The sequence below is a fragment of the Notolabrus celidotus genome, chromosome 14, assembly GCF_009762535.1.
Source record: "Notolabrus celidotus isolate fNotCel1 chromosome 14, fNotCel1.pri, whole genome shotgun sequence".
Classification (NCBI taxonomy): Eukaryota; Metazoa; Chordata; class Actinopteri; order Labriformes; family Labridae; genus Notolabrus; species Notolabrus celidotus.
Window position 1 is genome coordinate 10,070,153 of NC_048285.1, and position 23,018 is coordinate 10,093,170.

Below are 23,018 nucleotides of genomic sequence, written 5' to 3' on the forward strand. Positions count from 1 at the left end.
ATATATCAATGCAATTGTCAAGTTGAAACCTGCAACAATTACTGTGACAAAGTATTTATCCTCATCTCCTGTCATATCCATCATTCCCTAACACAGTGGAATGCAAGTTAAATTAAGAGTATGATTGAAACCTATAAAACCTGTACAGCTGTTCAGCAGATGCTCAGAGCATTTTAATGTATGTTACATAAAAGCTGCACACAAGTCATGCTTAAATTGGAATTCTTTATTCGGACAAAATATGAAATAAAACTTCACTCAAGACTGAAGAAGCACAGTGTTCTTTTACTTGTTGTGTTTTTAACTTAATCAGGGTGTTTCAAGTAATTCCCTTGTTGCATGTTGGTGGATTTACAGTATTTCAGCATCCAAGCCAGGAGTTTGCTTTCTCAACTCCGACAACATGTTTCTGGGTGTAGTCGTATTTGTAGACTTCGGGTCCGATGAAGAAGTAGATGAAGCCTGCGACGGAGAAAAAAAAAAGTCTGGAATGCGTTTTGGTTTTGTTGATGTTGTTGATGATGATGATTACGGTGATGATGGTGCTGATTATGATGGTGATGATAATGATTATGATGATGATGATAGGTAACTTTCTGAACTTTAATATCCACTCTTGCCAGCAGCTGGAATGGCAGTACATGAAGGGCTTTAAAATCTAAAGTGGGTAAATTATAACATTTTAATCACAGAGAGGAATCCCATGCTCTGTAAAATCCTCCCTGCTCTAAGCTTATGTTGCATGTAAATGAGCATTCCTGTGATACAACACAAGATGTGAAATCCCCCCACCCCATGGACAGACTATCTAACTGTAGAATAGATCAATTAATCAGAACATTGCCCTGCTTGCCCACTGTTACTGTATATCATGTAGTTCACTAAGGTTCAAGTAACTTGGGTTACATCACAAACATAAAGTACAATGAGTGACGGTTCTTTCTCTGGCTCACCCTCTTTATGCACAGCTGCATTTATTGTTGTGTTGACTCCAGGAAAGTCGTCGCTGATGTATTTTGGGAAACCAAAATCCATGACTCTTCGGTTTTCATTGAAGCTGAAAAATGCACGATATAAATGTGTATGAGAAGTTATGACTCATGATCATGTTCCAATTTCAAAGCTGGGACAAAACATTTAGCAACTAACAGTCACATGAGCAATCTTCAAAAGTCCAAATTGAGCCCTTTGCTTTGTCTGTGAGGTTCAAATAACACGAAATCTTTCTGTAACAACTAGGTGAACTTTTTAGATTGCATGTTCTAACCCACCAGTGCTTTGACGTGTTGATACACTTTCATAAAATACATTGCAGTTTAGTAGTGATATATTCACTTCTCAGAGCATATTCTAATGAAAAGGCTTTATTCCATTGTGCTAATGCATTACATTAAAAGTCACTGGATGAAGATTTCCCTTGGTTCAACACATATTTCTATTTCTACACTACACTACTTATTATTTAAATTGTTTTAACCTGTATTTAACATTCCTGTGAGTAACCTTCAGATTGAGTCACTTTTGGCAACCGCTTGTGGGCAAATCAGTACCTCTTATTTATTTGCTTTTCAGTATGTGTTAAAGATTTTTTTTCAGTTTTTTTTTTGGTGTTGTATTTTTAATTAAAAAAATGTGTAATTCTACTTTTTACAAGCAAGTGTACCATCAAAAATGTAATACTTTCTGAGATGGATGCAAAAACATAGCACTGGTCCTCATGACTTTCAAATGGAGTCACAAATGCAAAATACTGAATACTTATTTTTACCTGTAAGTTAATCGATTGATATTGCGCCATTGTTGCCTTACCTCCAGTAAATATCATGCATAAAGAAGAGTGTGCGTCCTGTTTTCACTATGTGCACTGCTGCATCAACATCCTGGACCCAGGCTGGAAATCCAAAGTGACTCAGTGCTCGAGGCTTTCCCCTCACAAGAGAGCCTCTCACTGTCCAGAACATCGATTCTGTTCACACATATTAAAAACAAACAGAAGATTTTTTTTACTAAGAGTTTCAATGCATTTAGAAATTTGGGCAAGGGTCAATTTTAAGGCATTCTTGTTTTTAGTGCTGAATTATTAAAGCAGTTACCGTGAATGAGATAAGCTGTGGATCTGCGAGGCACCCAGAAGGCAGCATCAATGCTGGTTTCAATCTTGGGCATAAAGTTGGTTATGGGACCTTCTTTAGTGTCATAGTGCTCATTATGTTTAATCCAGAGGTATCTTGTGGGGAAAAGGTTGTATGTTAGCTCAGAACATTAATGACAAGTTATTATAGGATGCAACCAAGACCTCTACATGGAATGTGTGGAGAAGAGGCTGTTCTAATAATGATTCAGATTATTCAGATGTGATTGCAGAATAAATATAAAGCCTTTTAAATGTATAGACACTACATTACAAAAAAGATAACTTTCAGTGAGTAATAATAGGTACATTTTCACGCTTTCACACAGCAAACCATCACATCTGTTAGAGACAGCAGCAATCGGAGATACAAAATTACTATTTTGCCATTATTTATTCTAAGATGCACTGTATCATTTCTTTATCAAAAAAGAAGTTACAAATGAAAGAAAGAGAAAATCATCAACATACCTTCCTTTGAAAAAAAAGGTGGCATCACCCAGAGTTGACACTGCGTCAAAAGTCAGATCAGGGTCACATTTATTCTGCATGAGTCGGGGGAGCATTGATCCTGACAGCCAGGGACTGTGCTGAGAGCTCCAACCGAATCTTGACAAGTGATTTGCATGACCTCTGACTGGACCTGACAAATCAACAAATAAACAAACAAACATCAATTCATAACAACACCAATGATAAAATAAATTGTAATTACCCACAATAGTGAGTTAATCATACAGATAAGGTGTTTACCATAAAGTGCATTGATATTTGCTACATCTTCACTTGACAGTATGTTGGCTGGACGGGATGATTTATAGTTGGGGTACATCAGTGACTCTGGGTTTGTGGAGTGCTTCAGGCCCAGTGCATGGCCAAATTCATGTGCAGCTACAAAAAAAAGATTAAACCCTGCAAGAAAATTAATCCACTCTTATAGTTATCTATTAATATCAGTCAGTTTCATCATGTAATGCCAGTGTGATTCAGTGCTGCACCTGTTTCTCCTGCTGTCCAGTGCTCAGCATCATCAAAGTGCGTGTCTCCTCCAACACCCAACCCTGGTCCAAAAGCATGAGCCAGTGTGCCTCTGGGTCCATCAAATGGGTACAAGTCACCATGTTCTTCATAATGCCAGCCAAACAGGAAACAGAAACCTCAGAGAAACCCATTTTCTTTTCATGCCAAAATAGAACTCAAGGCCTCTGTTGACCTCATCTAAATGAGTCAGTCTAGACCAGCAGCTGACATGCTGACACTGCTTTGGTTACAGTTAAATTACTACTGAGGCTCTCGATGTTATTCTTCATGGTCTGGTGTCTGACATAATACATCATAAATCAAATTTCCTGCACTGCTTTACGACACTCAATAATGAAATATGAGCATTTGCCGCACTTCTCAATACTGCATGTCCCTGTAACATGCATTATAAAAAACACAAACCTACCATAGGTCACAAACTCCACCATGATGTCAGCATTGCGGTTGTGTGACCTGACAAAAGTCAGACTGCTGGCTCTGGCCCAAACGCTGAAAGCTGAGTCAATCAGAGAGTCCACAGTGCTGCGAGGCATGTCTCTGGTGTATGTGCCAATGCTACAGCAGCAACAGTAGATGTCACGATATAGTTAGACACTGGACCCATAAATCTGACTTTATTGTTGTTATAACAGTATCTACCCAAAACCCATAGAACCCCAAGTTGACAAACATGTACCAAATTTATGTTTATGCATTTTAGACACACTGGCAACAGCTGCCTTATTTAACTCTCTCTCTTTAATTATACATTCGTCTGCATTCAGTCCTGCAGGCACGGCCCGAACAGAACTCAAACAGAAGAATGTTTTCAGACAATGTTACATAAGTTGAAGCATGTATGGTGAACTTCACACTATAACAAGCCCTTAATAACTCTCACAGGCAGGACTCCAAACCCCTAAAATATAATGCCATAATGATTTTTGACAGTTGCAATTCCATATTCCTGCCAAAGCTTTTATTGCCTGCTGGTTTACATTTTAGGGACAATGAATGTTTTATTTGCTGCTAGTTCAGTCTGGGTCAGACATGATATATGTTTTATACACTGACTTCAGCTCTGCTTCAATATAAACATAAACAAGAGTGATATAATCTTAAAACATGTAGATACCTGTAGGTGATGACATTCTTGTTCCATCGTGTCCCCTGGATGTGACTGTACTCCTCCACATCTGGAACACCACACCGAGGGCTCCTCATCAGCTCCAGGGTGTCAAAGTCAAGAGCACCTGATGCATTGAGGCCAAAAAAAATCTGCATGTCTTTCACCTTAGAGGTGAAGGAGGCCCCACTCCGCTTCATGCGCCCCAAAGGCTCTTTTTCCAGGTCGTAATACTGCTGAAGGTATTCCTATGAGAGGATTGGAGATCCACATGCTCCGTCAATAGCCAAGCAAATTAACTAATCCTGCACATCTCAATTAGTTCCAAAATAAATTATTATGAATTATCTTTGATTGTATTTTTGTAGCAATAACCAAATTGTGTGTCTTAATTTAATTAAAGCTTCTCGTAAACACACTGCTTTGACCCTTGGCTGGTCAGATTGACAGCATCAACCACAAATTATAAATACTGTCTAATTACAACTTAAACCCGTCATGACAATAAACTGGTTGAAGACATTCTAAGCAGCACAAATAATATCCATGCAGGATGTCTTTCAAAATAAAATCACAAACAAAATCCTGTCTTCTAAGAAAACAAGAATAGGTTTTAAAAAAAGAGAGAAAATTAGGAGGAAAAAAAAAACATATGCTGAAGAATGTTCAAAAGCAGGCATTTACATTTCTGTAGCTACTTTGAGGACGGTGCAATGACTTACCTTCATCTCCCACCCACACAGAAACAAAAATAAAATCTGAAAAACCCCACACACTGGTAAGAAATTATCTTTGCAATTTTGCTAACCTATAACAAAACACATTGAAACTTGCATGCTTTTAACATTTTACAAGAGTACAAGTCATACAAAGTCAAATTTAAAACATTTGTAATACAGCTCATGCAATTATGCACTTACAGTGGCCAGCTTCAAGTCACCCTGTGGTTCTGCTGAAGGAGAGCTTGTTACGTCCGGCATGTATGTGGGTGCTGATAAACACAGACCAGGCATAAGCAAGACCAAGACACAGCAGGAGAGCACCATGACAGGCATTTCACAGACTTAGCTCTACATGAACTGCAGTGACCCGGTTCAGATACATAGAGATGGGAGTTCGGGTTAATGAGATAGCCTTTTAAATGGCTATTGTGACTCATAGTGCTTGCAAATTCAAGGGAAGCCTCAGACAGTACTATGGAATTAGGGAGGGGTTTGCAGGGAGCCAAGACCAGAAAAAAAAGAGGAAAGAAAGAAATTACATTTGAACTGTTTTTTTTTTTCTTTGTCACATGATGTGTTTGCTCCAATGACTGCCTGAAAGGATAACAGAAGCAGTGTGTGTTTGAATTTGAACATCATATTTAAGAATAATTGAAACTATATATAAAAATCTGTTATAAAAATAATTATTACAGACCTTTTATGAGATAAAGGCACAGAATTAACATTCAAAGTTGTTGTTTGTTGACTAAAATGATCACATATGAATGGTGAAACTTCAACATGAAGCAACACAGCAGCAAAGAGAAATATTTTCTGTGGAAGACATGTTTTTATTGCAAGCCTTGCTATGTTTGCCAAACTATAAAAACGTCTGATATTGAGTAGACAATTTCCTCAGCAGAAATCCTGTCGGAAAAACCTCAACAAAACTCCCGACTGATGCAACACAATAAGCTGGGTGGCAACGCTCAGTCCCACGCATTCTGCAAGCTTTCCTGAAATAACACCATCAAAGTCCATTCTAGTCCCATCTCAGTGGCACATGCATGTAAAACCTTTCAATGAAAGAGTTCGCTGAAAGGGAGCTGAAATTGCAAGCATGGATTTAAGGCCTTCCAAGACGAAAATGGCCGCCAGCCAGGCCGCATAGATTGGCAAGGGTGGTGCCGCGGTAAATTAAGGCTACAATTACGGTTGATTGGTCATTGTGGTGCTTTATGGGACCAGCAGCATTCCTATGCAGGGCAGTATGAGCTAAGTTTTTCAGAGTATGCCACGCTCTTTTGTAGACAGACTTGAAGAGCTGTGCTGCTCTGGTTTTATGGTCTGGGTACAGACGAGGTAATGAAGTCATTTTGAGCTTGAAGTGATGAGTGATTGTGGAGTTTGGAGCTCAAGGGTTACAAGCTGGGAGAGACTGTTCAGGTAATTAAATTAAAGCAGGAGAAACATCGCTTTCCCGAACATACTTTCACACACACGATATGCCAAAGATGTGTCATGTGAGAACGAGAAGCCTAGATGAGCAGTATTAGTCTCCACAAGTTTATTAAAGTATTATCTTTTTTACTTTAATGGATGATTATGCAGTTGATGTTTAAAAGGAGGTTTGAGTCTGAGAAACACAGGGTTCCCACACGTCCTGGAAAACCTGGAAAACAGTTGACCAGTTTTCCAGTACTGGAAAACACCTGGAAAATGGGAGAAAAGGTAAAATGTCCTGGAAAATCACATAATATAGTCCTGGAAAATTACTCCAACATGACTGCGTGCGACCTGACCCAATTAACAAAACACATCCCCATTCATTGAAAGTTGAGTGCACACTGTGCTGGAAAAGACAGCGACACTGCACAACTTTTTTCACATCTTTTCTCCTTCACTTCATAATCATGCATTCACAGAAAACGGGGGTATATTGTTTATGTTTTATGGTACATTAACCTTGTAGAGTGCTCTTTTGATTCAAAGAGTCTTATATTTAAGTTATAGTGTGACCAGTGGAGTCGGGCAGAGAGCTCGGGGGTCTGAGCCTCACAACTTTCTCTGCAGGCTGAGAGCTCAATTACCGTACTCTAGCTCAGTTGTTCTCAAAGTGGGGTCCTGGGACCCCTGGGGGTCTGCGAACCATAGCGTGGGGGTCCGTGAAATAATTTGAATACATTTCTAATAAATTATAAAATTGTGCTGTGTCATTACAAAACAGCAAATACACCATTGTTATGATACCATTTGGTGGCTCGAAGGGATATGTGAATCTTGCTACTGTTAATTTTCTGAAAGCTTTTAAGATCAATTACTTGAAAAGTATAAATGCTGTCATGTTGAGTCCACAAGGAATGAAATGACCCTCTGTTTTAAAGTATACAAGTGGTATTTACTTGATTCAAATTGAAGTGTTATCTGTTTATCACTATGGTACAGGTCTGAAGTATTTACATTGATACGTTTTACAATATGGTGATGATGGGAAGTTCGGCTCTTTTCAGAGAGCTGGCTCTTTTAACTCAGCTCCCAAAGAAGAGCCGGCTCTTTCGACTCCCGAACGGCTCTTAATTTAGGCTCTTGTGTAGCCGTATATTTTACCTTAACTTTGCAAAAAATAATGGTTTGTGTTGAAAACCCTTTTACATACTGTGTTTTTATAAGAAGACTTATAATTGACCAATTTTGTGCATTTATTCTGTTACAAAAACATTCTCACCCTAATCCTAGGGTTAGGGTTAGGGTTGTGATTAGGATTAGGGTTAAGGTTATGATTAGGGTTAGGGTTAGGGTTGTGATTAGGGTTAGGGTTAGGGTTAGGATTAGGGTTAGGATTAGGGTTAGGGTTAGGGTTAGGGTTATGGTTAGGGTTAGGGTTAGGATTAGGGTTAGGGTTAGGATTACGGTTAGGGTTAGGATTAGGGTTAGGGTTAGGATGAGGGTTATGAGTAGGGTTATGATTAGGGTTAGAGTTAGGATTAGGATTAGGATTAGGGTTAGGGTTATGATTAGGGTTAGGGTTAGGGTTAGGGTTATGATTAGGATTAGGGTTAGGGTTATGATTAGGATTAGGGTTAGGATTAGGATTAGGGTTAGGGTTATGATTAGGGTTAGGGTTATGATTAGGGTTAGGGTTAGGGTTATGATTAGGGTTAGGGTTAGGGTTATGATTAGGGTTAGGGTTAGGGTTAGGGTTAGGATTAGGATTAGGGTTAGGGTTATGATTAGGGTTAGGGTTAGGGTTAGGGTTATTATTAGGATTAGGGTTAGGATTAGGATCAGGGTTAGGGTTAGGGTTATGATTAGGGTTAGGGTTATGATTAGGGTTAGGGTTAGGGTTATGATTAGGGTTAGGGTTAGGATTAGGGTTAGGGTTAGGGTTATGATTAGGGTTAGGGTTAGGGTTATGATTAGGGTTAGGGTTAGGATTAGGATTAGGGTTAGGGTTAGGGTTAGGATTAGGGTTAGGGTTAGGGTTAGGATTAGGGTTAGGGTTAGGGTTAGGATTAGGGTTAGGGTTAGGGCTATGATTAGGGTTAGGGTTAGGGTTATGATTAGGGTTAGGGTTAGGATTAGGGTTAGGGTTAGGGTTATGATTAGGGTTAGGGTTAGGGTTAGGGTTATGATTAGGGTTAGGGTTAGGATTAGGATTAGGGTTAGGGTTAGGGTTAGGATTAGGGTTAGGGTTAGGATTAGGGTTAGGGTTAGGGTTATGGTTAGGGTTAGGATTAGGGTTAGGGTTATGATTAGGGTTAGGGTTAGGGTTAGGATTAGGGTTAGGGTTAGGGTTTGGGTTAGGGTTAGGGTTAGGGTTAGGATTAGGGTTAGGGTTAGGGTTAGGGTTAGGGTTAGGGTTAGGATTGGGTTTAGGGTTAGGGTTTGGGTTAGGGTTAGGGTTAGGATTAGGGTTAGGGTTAGGGTTAGGGTTAGGATTATGATTAGGGTTAGGGTTAGGGTTAGGGTTAGGTTTAGGGTTAGGATTAGGGTTTGGGTTAGGGTTAGGGTTAGGATTAGGGTTAGGGTTAGGGTTAGGTTTAGGGTTAGGATTAGGGTTAGGGTTATGATTAGGATTAGGATTAGGATTAGGATTAGGATTAGGGTTAGGATTAGGATTAGGGTTAGGGTTAGGGTTAGGGTTATGATTAGGGTTAGGATTAGGGTTAGGGTTAGGGTTAGGTTTAGGATTAGAATTAGGGTTAGGGTTAGGATTAGGGTTAGGGTTAGGGTTAGGGTTATGATTAGGGTTATGATTAGGGTTAGGGTTAGGGTTAGGTTTAGGATTAGAATTAGGGTTAGGGTTAGGATAAGGGTTAGGATTAGGGTTAGGGTTAGTGTTATGACTAGGGTTAGGGTTAAGATTAGGGTTAGGGTTCGGTTAGGGTTAGGGTTAGGGTTATGATTAGGGTGAGGGTTAGGGTTAGGGTTAGGGTTAGGGTTATGATTAGGGTTAGGGTTAGGATTAGGGTTAGGTTTAGGGTTAGGATTAGGGTTAGGGTTAGGATTAGGGTTAGGGTTAGGATTAGGGTTAGGGTTAGGATTAGGGTTATGATTAGGGTTAGGGTTAGGATTAGGGTTAGAGTTAGGATTAAGGTTAGGGTTAGGGTTAGGGTTATGATTAGGGTTAGGGTTATGATTAGGGTTAGGGTTATGATTAGGATTAGGGTTAGGGTTATGATTAGGATTAGGGTTAGGGTTAGGATTAGGATTAGGGTTAGGGTTAGGATAAGGGTTAGAACCAGAACCATACTCAAGCAAACAGAACCAGAACCAAACTCAAGCAAACCCAACCATAACCAAACCAGAGCCGAACCAGAACCAAACTCAAGCAAACCCAACCATAACCAAACCAGAGCCGAACCAGAACCGAACCAGAACCGTACCAGAACTGAACCAGAACCGTACCAGAACCGAACTGAACCGAACCAGAACCGTAGCAGAACTGAACCAGAACCGAACCAGATCCGAAGCAGATCCGAACCAGAACCGAACCAGAACCATACCAGAACCATATCAGAACCATACCGGAACCAAACTCAAGCAAACAGAACCAGAACCAAACTCAAGCAAACAGAACCGGAACCAAACTCAAGCAAACCCAACCAGGACCGAACCAAACCCGAACCAGAAACGAAACAGAACCGTACCAGAACTGAACCAGAACCGTACCAGAACCGAACCGAACCAGAACCGTACCAGAACCGAACCAGAACCGAACCAGAACCGAACCAGATCCGAACCAGAACCGAACCAGAACCATACCAGAACCGTACCAGAACCGAACCAGAACCGTACCAGAACCGAACCAGAACCGAACCAGAACCGAACCAGATCTGAACCAGATCCGAACCAGATCCGAACCAGAACCGAACCAGATCCGAACCAGATCCGAACCAGAACCATACCAGAACCATACCAGAACCATACCAGAACCAAACTCAAGCAAACGGAACCAGAACCAAACTTGAGCAAACAGAACCAGAACCAAACTCAAGTAAACAGAACCAGAACCAAACTTGAGCAAACATTGTTAATGTCCTCAGTGCAGGTTGGCATTGAGATAAATCCGATGCCTCAGCTTGGATGGGCTGATCTGATTTCTCCTCTCAGTCAGTATTTGCCCGGTCTTCAAGAAGACTCTCTTTGAAGGAACAGATGAAGCCAGGATACACAGCCTCCCCTCCATCACCTGTATCCTATATCCCCACATGTGATTGGCCGCATGATCGCCATGCTGACCAATCAAAACAAAGTTCTGCTGTGAGCAGAGCTGGGGCTGAGCACTGTGAGAGCTAAGCAGCGAAAGGAAAAAAATGGGAGTGGTCTCTCTCTCGTTGTGAGCCGGCTCTTCTGATTCACTATAAAGCATCGGCTCTCAGAGCTGCAGCTTTTGATCATGACACATCACTAATGTGCTTAATCTGTGTTACAATTATGAGGGGGCCATGGACAATTTTCTCACCTGTAAGGGGTCCCTGGCTAGTAGGAGTGCAAACTCCCGATAGTGAAAACAAACGGAACAAAAAGAGCGACACAGCTGCACAAAAACTTCACGTTGTAGACATGGCTGATCATAATAGACATCGCCATGCAGGAAGACAGTTTTTAAATCTCTGAGAGATCTTTAAATACAGAGTGTGTCTTTACACCGGTGAGATTTTTTCAGAGTTTACGATAACTCAAATAAAAAAACGTGACATTTGCTTTGTTTTATATCGACCACTTAGCAGGATGAATATCAGGATTAAACAGGTATATTTTGAGTTGAGTTGAGAAACATTTGCGGCCATTTTTGTCATTCAGTTCTATTTAGGTCATTAAAGCACTGATCCTCTGATTATTATTATTATTTACTTATTTCAGTAAGGCAGCTTCCTGATTCCTTTGCTGGCTCTTTTGTTTTTTTCTTAGCTCATTTTATATTTTTTGTGAAAAGAGAAAGCTGAGATGTTGCCCATCATTGTTACTTGGTTGCACTAATAAAGTGAAGTGCTGTACATCTGTGGTTGCATTATTCTATTATCAATTTGCCATAATTTTTAAGTATGAAGAGATGATTTCATTGATAGCCATAGACTACACGTCTTTAAATGTAGACTTCCACTGAGAGGAACATATTAGACTATTAAGGAACTAAATTAGGAACTAAATTTAGACTGTCATACCAGCTTGATCATCAATGAAAATGTCCTGGAAATGTCCTGGAAAATGATCTCTGGAAAAGAGTGGGAACCCTGGAAACAGAATAAGAAACAGCTCTCAATGACTGACAGATGAGTATATAAATAACCATAGACTAATTAATGTAGATTTTAAATATTACTCAAATTTCTGACTTCGAAAATGGTTCTTTCACGTTGTGTGATGTGTCCCAGTAACACAAATTCACAGCCAGCTCTCATTATACCCCACTGTTTGCTTTGCTTCCAATTTGCTGAATTACTTTATAACATTGAATATTTCCACATGCAGTTTTGGGGGGCAGCACGGTGTGTAGTGGTCAGCATGGCAGCTTAACAGGAGAAAGTTTCCTGATTAGAATATACCGGCCAGCTGGAGCCTCTTGGTGGAGTGTGGAGTTGTTCTCTCTATCCCTGTAAGTTAAGTTAAGTTCCTCCAACAGTCAAGAGACATGATTGTTAGATTACACGATGGGTTTTAATTGCCTATAGATGTGTTAGCAACCAAGATTGGTTGTCTGCCTCTCGGTGTCAGCCTTGTGATTGACTGGTGACCTGTTCAGGATGTACCCTGCCTCTCTCTCTGTGTCAGATGGGAGAGACTTTAGTGACTCTTAACAGGTATGCAGCACAGAACATGAATGCATGTTAACAAACAAACAGTATGACACTCATATTGAAATATATTTTCTAGGCTTCCCATCGAGGAGAATCAAAAAAGTCACAGTTGCAGACTGGCACCATGAAAACCATCTTACTCTCCTACTACTGTGTCCAAATGAATTGATGGAACTAATACCTGAAGTGTACAGCTGCACCAAAATGTGATGTTCCTTCAGCAGCAGGGAGTGGGAACAGTTGGACATGAAAAGACATGCAAAGAGCCAAGTGGTCTAAACTGCACTCAAATCTCTGCTGCCCTCTTGTGGTGTTGCCTCTTCGTTTTTGTTTTTAGATGTTTTTTTATTTTATTTTGCTGAGCTGGGCCTGACCTTACAACACAGCAGTCACAGCGGATCCAGGCTTACTGTTTGCTTACCAACCACAGTTGCTCAGCATTTTAATGTAGGTAAATGTTTTTACCATCTTTTATGGACTTGCAAATGTTTGAGGAACAAATACAGTTTTAATATTCTGCATCAGTGAAAGCTATTTCATCTTTAATTTATATTTCACTTATTTGGCTGTCTTCCCCAACATTAGGAAATATACTGTAGTCGAAAAATTGGTCCTCAGTTTCACATTATGGATAGATAGATAGATAGATAGATAGATAGATAGATAGACAGACAGACAGACAGACAGACAGACAGACAGACAGACAGACAGACAGACAGACAGACAGATAGATAGATAGATAGATAGATAGATAGATAGATAGATAGATAGATAGATAGATAGATAGATAGATAGATAGATAGATTTATAGATAGATAGATCATTTTTCATTATGTTCCACCTGAAAAAAACTAAATCACAAAATGCACAAATATTTATTTATTTGTTTGTTTGTTTGTTTGTTTGTTGGTTTAGTCATGTATTTATATGGCTCATAACTGACTGAAATGGTAGCACAATATAGGTGTAGTCCTAACTCAAAATGAAAAAAGCTCTGTTTGTTGGTTTAGCTCTTTTATTAGTGCAGGCGCCCCATCTACGGATGCTTGTGGAATCAATTCCTGGCCCAAATAGCACATTTGATCCCCTACTCCCTCTCCCAATATTCACATACTTAACAGTGGGGGGAGCTGATTCAGTTAACCTTAAACTGTTATCAAAATGATGACCCATACATTTACAGGAATACACTGAAAATAACCCAACACACTAAGACGATTTTGTGGATTTTTCAGTATTATGCAGTATTTTAAGGCGTGCCTGGGGAACACACAGCTGTAAAGTTGTGACACTGACGGTTATTAGGCAGTACAATGTCGAAGGTGGGAGGAAAATAATTCATCACAACACACAGCAAGTAGTAGCATGCTGCGTAATAGCTCTTTGATGAGAAAAGTGGTTGATTTCATCACACCCCTTTGCGTGACTGTCATACACAATCTTTTCTGGGGAATGTTACGGGAAGGATAATAACCAATCATGACAAGAGTGACCTTAAAGACTCTGACTGACACACGCAGGATTTCACCAAATGGTTGATCTATGCATTATTCCCTGTTTTCACTACAGCATATATCATACAATACATCTTCACAGAGCTCAGTACTGTTACTGAACCAACCTACATAGATCAGTGTGTTTCCATACTATGTGTGTGTGTGTGTGTGTGTGTGTGTGTGTGTGTGTGTGTGTGTCTGTGACATTTTAAAATAACTGTAAAAATCCCCTCGGTCGCTAACTTCCCCTGGTATGAGTCAGGAGCACTCCGTTAACCACCCTCCTAACATGTTGTTATTCCAAAAATATTTGTCTACACAGGATGCTGCAGTGTTTGACATCAAAGGTTTTTTACACATCATACAAGATGTCTCTAAGGAGATGCAGATGTCCATGACTGGTCCATGTTTATTCTTGTGTAATTTTTCATAAAGTTGACCCGGCAGTTTCAAATATATCAGTGTTTCCAATAGTTTCCATATGCCCCAGAAAATATGATGTTTTATCTTATAATTATTTTCTGTGTGGACATAAAGTCATGGGCTGCACGGTGGTGCAGTGGGTAGCGCTGTTGCCTCACAGCTAGAAGGTTCATGGTTCGAATCCCCGGCCAGGCGGGTGCCTTTCTGTGTGGAGTTTGCATGTTCTCCCCGTGCATGCGTGGGTTCTCTCCGGGTTCTCCGGCTTCCTCCCACAATCCAAAAACATGCTCAGGTTGATTGATCACTCTAAATTGCCCCGTAGGTTTGGATGGTTGTCTGTCTCTCTGTGTTAGCCCTGTGATAAGTTGGCGACCTGTCCAGGGTGTACCCTGCCTTCTGCCCGATGCCAGCTGGGATAGGCTCCAGCCCCCCGTGACCCCTAACGGGATAAGCGGTCAAGATAATGGATGGATGGATGGATATAAAGTCATCCTGTTGTTGTCACAAGAGCAAATGGTTCCTTACCTTTCTTCCTTTTAAACAGACCCAAGAGCAGTGACAACCAATGTGTCTTAACCAAACTCAAGGGTTGAAACTTTTAATTAGATGTTTGTTATTGTTTGATTACTGGTTGTTTAGTGTGTTTTTTCAATAATCCATTAAAACATAAAAAATAATAGAGTATGTCAAAGATAATTAGAAGTTCTACTATGTGAGAGCAGATGGATTTTCTTTTAAAACTGAACAACCTCTTTGCTTTGATGAAACACTTAACCTATCTTCTTTTTATAGTAATTCTGGCTCATTTTTAAAGTCACTATCTTTTTTTTGTGTAGTTATTCAAATGTTTTCATCATCATTCTTTTCATGCAGACTTCTATGGACAGCCTTTGGTTCTATTTATTTATTTTTTCCACTTCCCTATTCCAAATGATTTTGTATTATAGTGTTTGTTAGAACATGTCTATTGAATTTGTTTTTGGCTCACTCAAATGAATTGGTCTCACTAATTAGTAGCATCAGCTGGTTGATTAATCACACCTGGCCAGGTGTATATCTTTGTCTATACCTGTCAGGAGCACTGACTGATGATTCGCTCTGTTGTTACTCATTTTGCACTGTGAGCAGCTTTTGTTTTGACGACTCATGTCTTAACTAAAGAGAGTACTCTTGCATTTATCTCAGCCTTTAAACTTTTGGTGGCACTTAAGTCCAGTTTCATTGGTGTGCAGAACCTCCTCTGCTACCACTTGAAATGTTCCTCCTGCACTGACACACCCAAGAGTCTTTTTTCCCCCAAATATATTTGTTTCTATCCAATTGTATTGTTTGATTAGCTTTCATGTTTTAACCGTAGGGAAATAAATATGTAGTTTTAAGTGCTAGCAGGGATTTGCAAAGATAGATGTGCGAATAACACAAGATTTCCATGTTAGTTTTTCTCCATCCAACCAACTGTCATAGTTAGACATCTGGGCATGGGTGTGTGATGAATACTTCACATATTTGTTATTATTGTTATATTATCTCTTGAAGAGTAATAAACTAAAGAAGGGCTATTTTGTGAGACACATTGGCTATATTTATTCCAGTTACATCAGGTAGAAGGGATTCAATTGTTCTGAACCAAACCTAACCGATCCAAAACAAATTTAATTTAATCACATCGAATCTCATCGCAATTGTTCTGCATTTTAATGAATCATCCCTGAATCAGATCATAGCCATCAAAATTGGATAGGATAGACTTGGAAAAGTGAGATGCATATCCATATTGCTAACATAATGTTGATACACAAAGTAAGATAAAGGCTTTTGGAACTGTCGTTGGTTTGAATTGCATTTGATTTAAAAAAAAAAATGTGTGTGCATAGTGTGCTGTAGACGTTTTCCAGGCCGCAATAGGCTCTGGTTTCATCTTCACCTTTTTTGCCAATTTCTAATAAACCATTTGATTGCTCGAGTCAGCATGTCCAATGTGTCAAACGCCTTCTTTGTTCTTTAAAATGCCTCTTCAGGAAGGAAGGGATGAATTCCTTGGGACTTTGTCCATGTTTTATATATGATTGGATCAATTTGACAAATGCTTAACTACGTTGCAAAAGTTTCGGCATCACCACAGTGATATGAATTCATATCCAATGGTCATCATAGATATCTGTCATTTTAAAATTTTCCATCCAAAAGTGTTTATTCCCTAAAAGGCAACAATATGAATCTCATGGTGGTGCAAGAGGAAGAATCACCAAAGTTTGAATCATCCTCTGGGCATCATGAATGACTTACAATTAATGAGAATCTATCTGAGGTAGTTCAGTCAGAATCAAAATAGTGGACTGACAGACAGAAATACAAAATTACAACTGAGTGTTGTATTAGTGACATCAACGGCTGAGTTCTCCTATTTTGTGTGTTGTCTAGTTTTTGGTTTTGTTGTTTAAACTTGATGTTGCTTTAAGAACTGATCCCAAATGAAACACGTCATAGTGTTGTTTTTTAGGTCAGCAGTGTTTGTACTGTGACCAAACCTTTCCCAAATTAATGTTCCTCATGTTTGAGTAAACTTGTGTTGTCTACGCATACATTTTGTAATCCACACTTGAGAAACTCCTGTGACTATGAATCATATTCAACTGAAGGGCAGATGAGGAAAAAAAACAAATATCAGAAAGAAATGATTTCAGTCATCACCAGACAGAACCCTCACAGAACATGTGCTGGCATTAAACAAACAAATTGTTTGTTTGTAGGAAAGTGCTCACACTTTGTCAGTACAGTTAAACAAACAAGCAAGGTGACATTTAAAACACGTTTTACACTTCAATTGAGCGTTTCCTTCATCTCCTTCTTTGTTGTTTTTTCAGTCCCATCCTAAAACATCTGTCCCAAAAATCCCAGGATGAATACCACGAGAAGAGCATGAACACATCTTAAAAGGCATTACATCTCTTTTATTTTAGCCTAATTAAAAGCACTCAAAAAATAAAAGTACAAAAAAAAGATAAATAAATAAGAAAAAGAAAAAGGAAATCCATATAAACTTACTCAAGAATTCTCATCCTTATCAAATGAAGCCTTGAGTATTTAATGTAAAAAAAATCATATCTGGCATGAAAACAGGGGCAAATGAAAAAAGAGTTGCTGTTTTTTCAAAGACATTAAGTCTACTATCACACTCCTTAGATCTCAGTTATATGGGAAATGTGTTATCAAAGCATTTGAGGTGAGTTCAACAGAGTACACTCAACCACAGCATCTGTAGTTTTACTAATACAAGCACATTCCTGTAGACAGAGGAGGAAGTGGCTAGGTGCTTTTACATGAATCACTATGATCCTTTGAAAAAAACATGGACCCAAAGTATATAAATACCCTGCGGAGCTTCTTACCCCCAATGACTAGTTTGGCCGACAGAGAGACAACAACAATGATAGCTTTGCTGCTGCTGGCGCTGGTCCCTCACTGCTCTGCTGTGCCTCTTTCACCTCAGGACATCGACAAACAGCTTCTAGCAGAGGTAAGGTCGGATTTCTCTGATTCAATAATTTATAAAGTCATAAGTCGGCTGTAATTTTCTTTTTAACGTCATGGAAAAAGACCATAAATAGACATTGAATGGAGTAATCCACGCCTATATTTATGTATCATTATGACTGTTATTCAGCTCTTGTTCTCTTTCATTGAACAGAAGTACCTGCGGCGCTTCTATGGCCTTCCTGTTGGTCTTCAAGGAGGAGAGACGTCATCAGATGCTTTCAAGGAAAAGGTTGAGGAGATGCAAAGATTCTTCAAACTTAAGGTGAGCAGATCTGGAGAGACTTTATTAATCCTGCTGGTTCAGTAAAAGAGCATTTTTAGAGATGTTTTTCAAAATTGTTGACCTTCATGGAATAGCTTTAGCAGGTTTTAAATGACTTTTAAAAGAGAAATAGAAGAGAAGGATAATATCTACAGTGCTTCAACATATTATGATGCCCAACCACAGTTGGTGTGTTGGTTTTGTGGTGCTCTTCAGTGAATATACAATCTAATTTCATAAGGTTTACATCAGGATTATGTTAGGATGGTTTGATGTTTGATGTTTCTTTTGGTGACAGAAGTTGAATTAGGTCCAGATGATTAACCATTGCAAAAATTGTTTTCCCCTGAGAGCAAGACATTGAACAAACATACATTAAAGGGTCAGAGGTTTGCGGTTTCGACACTTGAAAAGCCTCAATGAACATTTTTCTTGGAGCAGCTCAGTAACATATTTTCTTCCCATCTCTTCTGCCTTTGAAGGTGACGGGAAATCTTGACGACAACACTTTGGAGCTGATGAAAGAGGCCAGATGTGGTGTGCCAGACATTGGGGAGTACAACCACTTCCCTCGACACCTTAAATGGCAAAATAACAATGTCACTTTCAGGTATGCATCAAAATAATTCTATGAATAACATTTAAAACGTGACAGATACATTTTTTGCAATGAGTTGAGCTATACAGAAAGAGAACACCACAGTCATTTATTGATTAATAACTTATTCCTACTATTCTTCCGGTGTTCCAGGATAGTAAATTATACGCCAGATCTGAGGAAGCCTGATGTAGACAGAGCCATCCGTAATGCGTTGAATGTTTGGTCTGCTGTCACCCCCCTGACCTTTAAGAAGCTGTACAGTGGTATTGCAGATATCATGATCAGCTTTGGATCAAAAGGTGAGTAAAGCTTGGTATAATTCATGAATGTTGGATTTTCCGAGCTGCTGCTGCCACTTAGCCTTGAAAGAATGATCATTTTCAAATTATGCTCAACACATTCAAAAACTGCTTTTAATTCCGTAGAGCATGGAGACTACAACCCTTTTGACGGGCCTGATGGGCTGCTTGCTCATGCCTACCCACCTGGCCAGGGTATAGGAGGAGACACTCACTTTGATGAGGATGAGCACTGGACCAAGGATTCATCAAGTGAGAGATGTTAACAGATGTAGGACAGAAGTCACTGAGCTTTTTCTCAAACAGATGAGGCCTGTTTGACAGATATTTTAACTGAGTGTCTTTTCCCTACAGCATACAACTTGTTCATAGTGGCAGCTCATGAGTTGGGCCACGCTCTTGGGATGTCCCACTCCACAGATGCAGGGGCCCTGATGTACCCCGTCTACTCCTTCACCACAGGCTACCCGTTGGCTGAGGATGACATTGAAGGCATTCAGGCTCTCTATGGTGGGAGAAAATCTCAAACTGATTATAATCTTAACTTACATTAAAGAGTCATACCAGGCTATACTTTCTGTAGCACAAGACTGATCATATATTTTTATGGATGTATTTTGTGAGCAGAGTATTAACTCTAGATCTTCAACAGGCCCAAACCCAAACCACAGGAAAGTGAAGCCAAAGCCTGATGCACCGGACAAGTGTGACCCCATGTTGACATTTGATGCTGTGACAGAGCTCAGAGGGGAAACCATCATCTTCAAAGACAGGTACAGTACAACTATGACGTTGCTAACTTCAGATATTCATCATTATGGGCCAAACTGAGGAACTTAAGTCACCTGAAAGTGTGAAAGGAGAGGTTTATTACTCTGTTTCTCAAATGAAATCTAACTATGTATTGTACATTGATCAATTTAAGATGCTACATTGGGACGTTGTTTTTTTTTGCAGATTCTTCTGGCGTCTCCATCCTCAGATGCCAGAGCCTGAGCAGACACTGATCAAGTCCACGTGGCCCTCCATCCCAAACAAGATAGACGCAGCATATGAGAATGCAGAGAAGGACATTGTCATCATATTTAGAGGTAGGTTTGTTTCTTGATTGACACACTATTCTGAATATTAAAGATACTAGTTACAGGATGGACTAAAACTCTGCTCTGTTTCAGGGATCAAAATGTGGGCTTTGAATGGGTATAATCTTGTGAAAGGTTACCCAAAGTACATACACAAACTTGGACTTCCCAAGACAGTAAGGAAGATAGATGCGGCTGTACATATTGGAGACACTGGGAAAACTCTGCTGTTCACTGATGAGGAGTATTGGAGGTATGTGATGTGGTAGAACATTCTTTAAAAATGCATAGATCAATACTCTCTGTGAAGTAAATGAGCCATCCTTGCTACATGTAACTCTACATTTTAAAAACCTCCTTTTCCTATGTGTTACCCACAGCTTTGATGAAGCAACAGGCACCATGGACACTGGCTACCCACGATCCATTGAGGATGATTTTCCTGGGATGGATGATGAAGTTGACGCTGCTACTTATCACTATGGTAATCTAAAGCCTCAATGGCATATCTTCAGAAAGGTTCAAGCATTCCAAATGAGCTTCTTTTTTCCTAACCGTATTACAGATTGCTCTAACCACCATCTCATTTCATTGTCTTTCAGGATACTTGTATTTCTTCCATGAACACATGCAGTATGAGTACAGTTACAACTCAAGAAAGGTCATCCGCATCATGAGAACAAACTCCCTTCTCAACTGCTGATGAGGCGGTCTTAAACAAAGTGTTAAAGAAGAAACATGCATGTTAAAAATGAGACAAGAGACGATGAAACTCATTGATTGAGCTGGATAATTGACGGATAAGAGGGATGTTGAACAGTATTTTTGTATGGTTTTTTTTAACAGTGCTGGACACCTGTATGTCATATCTAATGTCAGACACAGAATGCTGGAAAATTCCTCAGATCTTTGCTATTTATTGCACTTCTTCATATTTCTACTTCAAGTTTCACTTAGAACAGCAAGATGCTTTGCAGGTTAAGTTTCTTGTCACTTACAGTAGGTTGTGCTGTGTGATAACTGTACTACTTGCTCAACTACTGTATTGATTAAAGATTGTATGATGTATTTAATGTTTGTGTGCTTACAATTTTTAAGATCTGGAACATAATAAATAGATAAAAACAGAGAAATTACAGTTTGAGTGGTTCATTTTGTGCTGATTACCTAACCATTGTGTAAACATTTCAGGGAGTTGGAGCTTAGAACAATTGATTCAATGTATTATCTATATCTTTGATAACTGCTCTCTGCACAAACACAATATCTTTACTTTAGGGGTGAACCAAAGATTTTTATTCAGATAAAATGGACCAAATCAGGCAAACAGTGTGGTTATCAATCAGGACAGTATATCTTTATATCTCCTTTACAAGATATTGTGACTGAAGCTTCATTACACTTTCACTTTCTTTGAATGTGAAGTCAATTTTGACAAATAATCTTACAGCAACTGAGCTTTGCTGCCACCAAAAGGATTCACTGTTGCATTGCAGTCACTGGCCTGGAGTAACACACTTCAGTGCAAGTGAATCCCTGATTGATGTTTGTATTGTCATTATTTATAAAGAGTATAAAAAGCTGTTGTAATATTTCCCCAAGCAAAATTCACAGACTAGGATAATATTACCTGCCAGGAAGTTATCTGTTATGATGAAAGTTTTACCACCACAAATCCATAAGAGTTTGGATGTTGTGAAAAAATTTTCATAAAAGCTTTTTCTGATGGTTTGCAAAATATTTAACTAAACTTCATTGAAAATTGTGCAAAAACAACAAATCAATTTCTTAAACGGATTGTGTTTAATACAAAACATATAATCATATATTTAAAGCCAACTCTTATCAACATGGGGTTGTACAAGATTATAGACCCATGATGTAGCCTACTGTGCATAGTTAAGAAGCAGAGGTATGTTGAACTCCTCCTACAAGAGTTTCTACAAGGCTTTACGGAAATAATTCACTCATTTGCACACATAGATCCTTACAATGAGATGCTGATGTGTTTTTTTTCAATGCTCTATTTCCACACTCTGATGCACATGTAATATCTCACATTTTCCACTAGAGAGCACTCCTGTAAAAAGTTTGAGTGTGGAGGGCCCTTGCTTCCTAAAACAGTTTCCAAGGTAGATCTAGAAAAAGTGATTAATAAACAAGATGTTTACACTGTGGCAATTTTCTACATCTCTTTGTCAAGTGTCTTAAACTTTTTCTGAGAGAGAAAAAGTCAGTGTGTGAGTCTTTAGAACTATTGATATGGAGCAACATCTTGGTTTTGGCTGAAGAACATTTGGACTTACCACACATCAAACAGATTAATTAGTAATCACATTGTTAAAGGGCCATTACACCAAGTATCTTCAATCTCCAGCAGACTGCAACAATCAGCTATTTAAGCAGAAAGCTGAGGAATACTTCAGATGTTTTGCAAAAGTGAAGGATTTTGTGTGATCACTTCTGAAGGTCAGTAAAAGCATCGCTAACTGAAGTTTAGGAAACAGTGTAGCTTGAGCCAAGAAGTATAATCCACAGGTCCAATCATGTGGATGTAATTACAGTGCAGTGAAGCAGTCACCTCATTTGCTCATTTCCGAGGTATTGCATGGTGCAAGACTGTGTCAGTGGCTCACAAATCCAAAGTGTTCACTGCTGATGTTTGCCTGCAAAGCTCTGCTTCTGTTTATGAAAAAAAAAAAGATTTTTATCTGACACAAAAATGGCTTAACATTTACTTTTTTTCTTCAACTATCTTTTCAGGATCATCATGTATTTTCAATGCGTCAAATCAATACTACTTTGTTTGCCACTTAGAGGTTCATGTGACCTGAAAAGAACTTTGTTAAAGTAAGCAATTAAAATGTGTTGGGAGTTAAACAGCATTTAAACAAGCTCTGGTGTGTTAGAAATGAGGGTTCAGTATCTGCTAACTGTTACTGACTCAGGTCAATGCTGAAAAGAGTCTAAATCCTCCTCCTTACCTCCATACTTATGACGTTTACAGAGGCATGTTTTGGCCTGATAGAAAGT

General features: G+C 39.2%; 2 protein-coding genes across 2 annotated transcripts; one reads left to right on the forward strand and one right to left on the reverse strand.

The window, feature by feature from the left end:
* Positions 1–211: 211 nt before the first annotated feature.
* Positions 212–5,335, reverse strand: mmp20b (matrix metallopeptidase 20b (enamelysin)). The gene is made up of 10 exons (XM_034700480.1): positions 5,201–5,335; positions 4,290–4,528; positions 3,582–3,730; positions 3,130–3,255; positions 2,885–3,043; positions 2,603–2,774; positions 2,094–2,227; positions 1,810–1,966; positions 954–1,057; positions 212–462 (listed from the first exon to the last, which is right to left on the reverse strand). Exons 1-10 carry the CDS (start codon positions 5,333–5,335, stop codon positions 362–364), a joined length of 1,476 nt encoding a protein of 491 aa, XP_034556371.1. The 3' UTR covers positions 212–361.
* Positions 5,336–17,603: 12,268 nt separating this feature from the next.
* Positions 17,604–21,121, forward strand: mmp13b (matrix metallopeptidase 13b). The gene is made up of 11 exons (XM_034701101.1): positions 17,604–17,721; positions 17,893–18,003; positions 18,486–18,613; positions 18,755–18,903; positions 19,030–19,155; positions 19,258–19,413; positions 19,556–19,676; positions 19,861–19,994; positions 20,079–20,238; positions 20,366–20,469; positions 20,588–21,121. Exons 1-11 carry the CDS (start codon positions 17,632–17,634, stop codon positions 20,686–20,688), a joined length of 1,380 nt encoding a protein of 459 aa, XP_034556992.1. The 5' UTR covers positions 17,604–17,631; the 3' UTR covers positions 20,689–21,121.
* Positions 21,122–23,018: the final 1,897 nt, after the last annotated feature.